This window comes from Borostomias antarcticus (genome assembly GCF_949987555.1).
Source record: "Borostomias antarcticus genome assembly, chromosome: 14".
NCBI classification, from domain to species: domain Eukaryota; kingdom Metazoa; phylum Chordata; class Actinopteri; order Stomiiformes; family Stomiidae; genus Borostomias; species Borostomias antarcticus.
In genome coordinates, this window is record NC_140247.1 from 13,840,131 (window position 1) to 13,849,355 (window position 9,225).

General features: G+C 48.6%; 1 protein-coding gene across 1 annotated transcript; it reads right to left on the bottom strand.

The window, feature by feature from the left end:
- Positions 1 to 6,785: 6,785 nt before the first annotated feature.
- Positions 6,786 to 7,853, bottom strand: junbb (JunB proto-oncogene, AP-1 transcription factor subunit b; the record flags this gene model as incomplete). The annotated part of the gene is made up of 1 exon (XM_084449176.1): positions 6,786 to 7,853. Exon 1 carries the CDS (start codon positions 7,773 to 7,775, stop codon positions 6,786 to 6,788), a length of 990 nt encoding a protein of 329 aa, XP_084305302.1. The 5' UTR covers positions 7,776 to 7,853.
- Positions 7,854 to 9,225: the final 1,372 nt, after the last annotated feature.

Genomic DNA, 9,225 nt, shown 5'->3' on the forward strand with positions numbered 1-9,225 from the left:
CTCAGAGCTCATCGTCATCATCTGTCTAGTGTAGAAGCAACTAGAAGCTACATATATTCTGCAGTAGACCAGTCCTTCTGGCATGAGCTTCTAACCAATCGGCATGTAGTGTCATAACCCCTGTCGGCTGTTGCTAGGCTAGCGAGGGCCCTGGTCGACCACAGAAAACATACGTGGTCACCATGCTTACCCAGGTCAGGGCCTCTGTGTGGGGCTGAAGCAGGCGACCTCAACCATGAAGGTTCACTGTTGGTCATTATTAGTAGATAATAGGTTACTGTGTGTACAGTCTTTTACCAGTGTGACATTAAAGGTTGTGTATGTATAGATCACTGGTACCTGTACTGGTGTGTCTGCTGGTTCTGGTAGATAGAGGAGCTACCACCAGGGCCAAATGTACGGTGTTATATACATAGAATCCATATATAGAGACAACCCTCCACAGAATCCTGGGTTTACGTCTGTGTGTCTGTGGCACCTGCAAGGTGTGTGAGCTGTGATTGACATACAGTACAGACCAATCAACGTTGTAGAATATTACAGACCTGTATGTGATAGGTGGAGGGCCGCCTCTCCGTGTCCGTGCGACGCAGCGTCGGACCAGTATGAGACCGTGTTGTCCAGACTGCTGTGAGGTACGGTGGCTGTGGGGCCTGACGGGGGAGGGGGGTCCGGTGGGCTGGAGGGGGGGAGGGTCTCTCAGGGCAGCTGTGGGTCTGAGGAGGGTCTGCTCTGCTCGGCCAGGTGTTCTGTCACTGTGTCTCTTCTCCATAATAAAGACCGGGGTTCTAAATCACTACGGACTCTGTTTACTGACTCCTAGTAGATATATATCTCTGTTTACTGACTCCTAGTAGATACACATCTCTGTTTACTGACTCCTAGTAGATACACATCTCTGTTTACTGACTCCTAGTAGATATATATCTCTGTTTACTGACTCCTAGTAGATATATATCTCTGTTTACTGACTCCTAGTAGATACACATCTCTGTTTACTGACTCCTAGTAGATACACATCTCTGTTTACTGACTCCTAGTAGATACACATCTCTGTTTACTGACTCCTAGTATATATATATCTCTGTTTACTGACTCCTAGTAGATATATATCTCTGTTTACTGACTCCTAGTAGATATATATCTCTGTTTACTGACTCCTAGTAGATACACATCTCTGTTGTTGTTGTTGCTTACTGACTTCTCCTGGTAGATCTTGGTGGTATTCCACAAAGCTGGCTAACTGAGTAAGCCTGACTTTTGTAATGAGTAAAACCTGGAAACTCTTTCTGGGTTTTGAGTCAGGCTTCCTCAGCTAGGCAGCTTGGTGGAACAGCCCCCTCATCTCCATCTGTGTTTCAGTTCTTATTGGTGTATTTCTCACCCTGATGTGTCACTGCAGATGTGATGACAGAAGATTAAGAAGACTCTGAACCTGGGGAGGACACATAGACAGTGTGTTTGTGTGTGTGTGTGTGTGTGTGTGAGAGAGAGAGGGAGAGAGAGAGAGAGAGAGAGAGAGAGAGAGAGAGAGAGAGAGAGTGATAGTGTGTGTGTGTGTGTGTGTGAGAGAGAGAGAGAGAGAGAGAGAGAGTGTGTGTGTGTGAGAGAGAGAGAGAGAGAGAGTGTGTGTGTGTGAGTGAGAGAGAGAGACAGATTGTGTGTGGGTGTGTGTGTGTGTGTGTGTGTGAGTGAGAGAGAGAGACAGAGAGTGTGTGTGTGTGTATGTGTGTGTGTGTGTGTTTGTGTGTGTGTGTGTGTGTGTGTGTGTGTGTGTGTGTGTGTGTGTGTGTGTGTGTGTGTGTGTGTGTGTGTGTGTCCTCTGCGGGTGGTTAATGCATGCCTGGCGCTGTGCGTCAGTGGGGCTGTAGTCTTGTGGGAGGGTCAGGGCTGGATAAGCACCGCTTGACATTTCTCCAGCAACACATGACACATGGGCGGCGCCTCCTGCTATTTATACTGGAGCCCAATAATCTGATCTGATAACCTGGCTGTGAATGTCACTAACAGAACAAAGACAGAACTGGACACGCACACACACAGATACAAACACACACATACACACACACCGTTACTCTAAGTAACCTGTCTGTCCAGCATCATCAGCATCTCTCCCTGCCCCCGAACCTTAGCAGCAAACCCAGCTCTGTGTGTGGGGCCCTGTCACCATTAAGGCCGCCATATACTTGCTTAACGTGTTTGCAAGATGGCTACCATGTCACGTATATAGGCCGGACCCAAAAGCAGACGGACAACCAGGTCTGAGCAAAATCAAATAGAGTTTATTTCGTTCTGAGAATCCCAAGGAGTTAGCTCAGAGGGGCTTGGTGACTTGGCGGGTGGCCCAGACAGGTCCTGGAGACAGAGAGAGTGTCAAACGGGCAGACAGGGAAAATGGTGCAGGTAAAACTTCTCTTAAACAAACTGAAATATCTTGGTGTGCTGAACTACAGACCATAAATGGCAGACATTCCAGTGCAGACTGGCAGACAGGAAGAGCTTTTCTAGGGAGCAAAGATGGAGGTGACTGCCAGCAGGTGTGTCGATTGCCAATGCCAGACAGGTGTGCAGGGAGAACCAGGGAAGAAGAAAAAAAAAGAAAGAAGAAAACCCAAGCACACAGCTCTCATGCAAAACACACTCAAAATGGGTCACAGGGGCTGATTTGTGACATGCCAGGTGTATTTTGCGTTCCTTCGGTGCGTTGGCTTTGGCTGGCTGTATAGGTCCTCAGAAATGAATACGCTTCAGAATCAGAATTCGTTTTATTGCCATGCAGTTTTTCAACGTACTAGGAATTTGTTTTTGGTTGTGGTGCCCAACATGGAGACCATAAATAGCTAATATTGGACGCGCTTGTTAAACAGCTTGTTAAACAGCAAGTATATCAAATGCTTTAAAGACCCTGCACATTGCCTACTCTGAATTTCATGTTACTGGCTCACTCTATTAAATTTTATAACAAATAGCTGTAAATAATTTAGCAATAAATTAGCTAAATAAAGGACATACTTCCATTATACGTATGTTATAATGAAAGGCCCTCCCCCCACAACTCTTGCTTAGGGACCTAAAGCCTGGAGCCGGCCGTGTGCCAGCTGGGTGAACTACCCTGAGAAAGGCACTAGGCAGGCAGAGAAGGAAGTAAAATGCTTCTGGCTGGAGTGGTCATTCACTGGGCCAATACTGCCCCCTGCTGTTGGCTTCTCTCAGTACGGGTGAGTAAAAACCAGGGAAGTGCAACTGTTAACCTGTTATGCCACTAGATGGCAATGTCCACCCATTCAACTGAATCATACATGACAAACGCTGTTAGCTGGCTACAGGCCTTACATCAGCCCTCCATATCAACATTGCCACAACATTCCCAACCTTCTCTTTTATACCTCTTACTCTCCCCTTTTATATTTCGTATCTTTATATTTTATATTTCATATTACTACTACTTTCCTTATATCTTGTAGACCTAGGCCCATTTCTCATTGACTGTCTATGTGAGAAGCTCTCAAGAAGGCATTTCATTGTTGGTTTAGGCTACATAAGACAAATACATACACTTGACTCTTTGTCTACATCACCAGACCTCTGACCTCTATAGGAACATCACCTGACCTCCAGGCCTCACTACAGGACCAGTCCAGACAGTACGGTCAGTCCTGGACTCCTGGTCGCTCACTTTGATAGAGAGACCCTCAGATGGCGATGCCTGGAGTAGAGAGAGAGAGGGAGATGGAGAGAGCGATCCAGGGTGTGGGAGGTGGAGAGAGCGTTGCAGAGAGAGAGAGAGAGAGAGAGAGAGAGAGAGAGAGAGAACACGAGAGATGTCTGTTCATAGGAGAAAGGGGCTCGAGGAGAGGAACATTAAGCCCACTCCAGACGTCCCCGTCATCATCGTTCCTCTCATCACAGATGTTCTCCAAGAGTGGGCTGGTGATGTGGGCTGACTGACGCCATGCCTGGAACAGACCGACCCTGCGAGCAATGTATGTGTGTAGGCAAGCCAGGCCTGTGTGCGTAGATCGTGATGTAAAATGTGGTTCTGTCTGCCGGTGGTAGGCTACATCTAAAGTAGGCTAAGCTCTGACAGGTCACAGCTGAGAACCCAGAAGAACGCAGGAGGAGACAGAGAAGAGGTTGAGAAAAGAGATGAGATTGGACATTTAGATGACGAGGCAGCCAGGTGTAGCTATCTCTCAGACAATGGTTTCATTTTGTAACTAACCTCAGGCAATACCCAAGACAGCCTGTTTTGTTCCAAATCTGTGGAAACATCACGTAGGCTATTGTTTTGAATAGTAAGCAGGGCCTATCTGTGTGAACCGAGAGAGACAAAACTGGAACATTGGGTGGGTGAAGCAGATTTTTTCCACAATGGGGGCAAAAACAAGGGAGTTATTGATGGAAAGGAGACTACAGACCAACCACCTACGTCAGATCAGAGAACTTCCCTCCAAAACAGCTGAGGTGAGAAAGTGTGTCTGCGCTAACCTCAGCGCTCAGCGCCTCCTTTGAAGTGGGTTTCGTGTGATTCTCTCTCAGTTTTCTACTGAACTGTGAAGTAGGCCTAGGCTATAGATGTAGGAGGCCATGGGGACAGCTGGGGTGCTATGCTGGCCTGGTCTGTACGTCACTAGCCGGTTTACAGGACAGCATCTCCTCCTGTTGTCCTCCTCCTGTGGTCCATCACTCCTCTCCCGCCACACGGCAGGCGGTCTAGGCCATTGGCAGCTCTCTGTGGGTTTGAATGAACTAAGCTACACAGTACACTGTTTGGAAAGCAGGTTTGGTGACTAACCCTAATTTAAGCCGAGTTAACGGGGACTTTCCAATCATACCCCTGCATCGGCTCAGGGTAAAAGGGGCCGCACATATTTGTGTGTTGATTCGTCCCCTCAATGTTCCCCCCAATCTTCCGGTCTTTGGCAGCCGAACCGCGTCCGTTATTCACACAGATGCTCCCGCGCCGCGCGCTCCAGACGCCCACGCGCCGCCTTCTGCTCTGCTGCCAAACGGTTTGGCGTCTCGAGACTCGCCCAGCATTCCAACGGCCCGCTGTCACTTCCCTTCATTTGCGAGCGTGAATGTATGATAAGTTGGAATCTGTTCTAACCGCCCGCGTAATAGAGCTGGCTGCTTCAGGGTCTTTGCGCGTGCTGACCGCGACTCCCGTGTAGCCTAGACTGAAGAAGACACTGCTACAGTTGCAAAAAAGAATAGAACAGAGAGTTTATTTGCCATGTGTAACAAAAAGCCTACAGGTACAAAGTAATTCTTATCATCGCCTGTCCTTATTCATGGGTACCAAATGTAGTCCTAGACCTGCCATCTTTGTGTCCTCCACAGGTGTATCAAGTGGTCTAATTGGCTCTAGTGCATAGAATCCTATGCAATCAGACAAATTGACACACCTGTGTAGGGCACACATATGGAAGATCTTGGACTACATTTGGTACCCATGAATAGTATCGTATTAAACATGTGGTTATAAGAGGGATTGTGAATGCGTGGGCCAGATCTTAGAGGGTGGATATTAGATTGTGTTAGGCCTGTGCCATCCGTTAGTAATCAGTAGCCTAATGATAAATGGGCCTATTTGGTAGGCTAATGTGATCTATTTGGGTTATAGTCTCTCAATTGGCCTACCATTCATTTGCATTCTGTTGAGAACTTTACTTAGCCTACATGAAAACATTTTTAAAAACGTCATGTGCCCCGTTAGAATAAACGCATCAGCTCAATCTTTAAGTTTATCTGTCTAGGACATTAACAACAGCCCGCCGGAGATTCCGTTAGACCACAGACCATCCTTTCATCAATAAAGGGGCGTAAAGTTAAACGAAACCACTGCGTGAGAGAAGCGGGGATTCCCGGAAAGCTCCCCTTGCAGTGTGACGTAGCCTGCTCTAAAATGCCCATATATGGATAAGCTGATGTCTAAATAGGAAGGGCCTAACGTGATGACGTGATGATGCTCCCTGGACGTGAAAGCGCTGAGACCGGAAACCTCTCTGACTGAAACCCATCTAGTAGGCTATTTCTGTGGGCTGAATATGGGCTACTGCTTGTGGACTATGGAGAATATTGTGGTCGAATGTTGTCAAAACAATGGCCTATAGCCTATCCCGCAATAGCATGTTATTAAAGGAAATCTAAAAGTGACAATAATTTCCCCCGTGTTTCAATTGTGTTCCTTGATGATGATGATGATGATGATGATGATGATTATTATTAGGCTATTGATACCTTCAATTTGTATGTATCTTTTATCGGCATGTGCAAGGACCCATACAGGCAAGTATGATTTAAGATAATGAATAACATATGAATGAACCACTTCAAAGACAAAATAACTTGCAGGAAACCAAACTCAGTTTGAAAGAGACTTTACTTAAATATGTCGCAACAAATAAAAAAGTCAACTGTAAACATTAAACTGTAACAGTTTGTTAGGATCAACCTGACAAACAAAATAATTTACACATCAAATGAATGCAGCCTCACATGACAATATCAGAATGCAAAAGTACAAAGAATACATTAATGTCCCCAGTTGTCTGAAAAGCTCAGTGTCTGTTCAGTCGAGGATGCTATAGCTCGTAGCATGGTCCCTATGGCGGTGTCCAGCACCCCGAAGTACCTCACAGTCTTTACCCGAAATTAGAGAGCAGTCTACACACACAGCCCTGCTGTCCTGGTCAACCACAGCTTGTCTATAGTCCAGTGCTGCTCGTGCAGAACGATACTCCAGTGTTGTCTCTCCTGCCAGTCTCTCTCTCTCTCTCCTTTCAGAACGCCTCCATCTTGCTGGTCAGCATCAGCTGGCAGCCACTGCTGACGTGCGTCAGGACCTTCTGTTTGAGCTGGGCCACCTGGTCGCGCAGCACCGAGGCCGTGCTGGACAGACCCGCGTTGTCCGACTTCAGGACCTTCACCTTGTCTTCCAGGCGGGAGATGCGCTCCAGCTTGCGCTTCCGGCACTTGGTGGCCGCCAGGCGGTTCCGCAGCCTCTTGCGCTCGGTCTTGATCCGCTCCTGGTCTTCCATATCGATGGGGGACATGGGCGGCGAGCCGTCGCTGCTCAGCAGGTCGGGGACCGTCTGGGGCTCCTCCTTCAGAGTCACCAGTCGCTGCGGATGGAGGACAGACCCGGGCAGTGGGTGCTGGAACAGGTGCGTCCCGACCGTGGTGGTCTGAGTGTGGTGGCTCTGCTGGTGAGGCGGTAGGTAGCTGATGGTGGCGGTGGGGTAGCTGGATGCGGATGAGAGGTTGGTGTTCGGGCAGTAGGCGTTCAGGGTTGTATAGATGGGAGGCTCGGGCTGCAGCACGGAGCCGAAGACACTAGAGGCCGCCGCCGAACACGTCGGCACTCCTCCGGCTCCGAGCGACACGTTTGGAGGAGGCATCTGGTTAATCTTGTGGAGCTCATCCAGAGCCTTGACGAAGCCCTCGGCGAAGCCCTCTTGCTCGTCGGTGATGCCCCGGTTGTAGAAGTACTGTCCCGGGGTGGGAGTGGTGAGCACCCCGTTGCTGTTCTGGATGATCAGCCGCTCCAGCTCCGGGGAGGCGAGCTTGAGAGAGCCGACGTCCTGGTGAGCCGCCTGGTACAGCTCAGCCTCAGCCCGCAGCTGCGACTTCAGGCTGCGGTATGGCTCTGTCAAGTTCAAATTCATATTCTGCTTTAGCAGTTTGTAGTCGTGCATGGCTGCGTCCGAGTGGCCGTAAGCCGACAGAAAAGAGTCGTCATGATAGAAGGGCTGCTCCATTTTTGTTGACATAGAGTCGTAGAAAAGATAAGCTTACCGGTCGAGGCTATAGAAAGTCTTGGGGGGATGCCTGACAAATGTCAATATCAGCAGAGCGCATGCGTCAATGCAAGCCTCTGTCTTCTTATTTCAGAAATGTCCCGAGTTCCAAATGGGAATAAAGTTATGCCTGGTCTGTGAGAAGTAGGTAGCAGTCAAAGTCCAAGAAGAATCACAGGTCCTCCCTCAATGATAGTACTTAGAAGTGCTGTGTTTAGTTCTTGCCTTCTCTGTAAGAGGATATCTCGTAGACTGTTGTTTCCAGCTTTAAGTTGACTTGCTGCTGAGATATGATTTTCTCGTGAGCTGGCGACTCGCTGCTCAGCTTTATATACACTCACACCGTTCCACGCGCTGCCAGCAGCGGGAGAGGCTCCTGATTGGCTGGAACCTCTCTGTCCACGCCCCGACAACAAAACGTCAGGGCTGTGACGTGATTGCCGGGAACGAGGGGTTGTAAACAAGGCTGTAGGCAAAGGATCGCTGACAGCGAGAGAGAGAGAGAGAGAGAGAGAGAGAACGGGAGAGATAGAAGGGGGAGAGAGAGGGATGAGATACTGTGAGAATTTAACCTATAACCCAATAGCGGTGTAATAAACTTACAAAGCCTTTGCCGACCGCACAGTTGTTCTAGACTAGTAGCCTGTTTGATCGCTCTGGCCAAAGCATTAGGCTATAAACGTTGTTACAATGTAACAAACAACTAATATAGTGTGTCCCGTTACATTGGATGTAGGCCTGCGTGTAGAATTGATATTGACTGTCTGGCGTAGGCGTAGGAATGTATTTAGACGATTAGGCAAAGCCTATATCAGCACTGTTCATATTCAAGATTCAGTGCTATTGATTTTTACAAACGGGAATAGGCCTACTGGGCGTTGGTCCGTAAGTAATTAATCTAATTGCTATTATCGATGAGCCCAGTCACTTAACCGCTGCTATAGTGATTTATTATGTTTCATGGTGTAGAGGAAGTCATTCCATATATGGTCGCGCTGACGCGCTGGTTCCTCCGCGGGAGGAGCGGGAAGCCCCGCCCTCCCGGCCTCATTCCAGCAGCATTCCCGCCGCGGACAGGCTGTCTGCAATGTGCGACCAGCCGCTTTCTGGCGCAGGAACTGAAGACCTGCGCACGTGTTTAGCTTCCACCTGTGTGAGCCGACTGACCAGAGGGCCTGCATTCGTTCATAGCAGCAGGAAGATCTTCCTCCTCCTCCTCCTCCTCCTACTCCGTACCTGGCTCCGGCCTCACCTGTTGTGACATGGAGTTTGCTGCTCCCATCATGTTGACCCAGAAAGGAACGACAGCGTTCCGTGAGGGTGTTGCTGTGGACTTTCCATACAGAAAGATTAGCCTGAGCACACACTACTATTATGACTTTAGAACCTAAAGGGACAGTTCACGCAAATCAGTGTCCTTAAC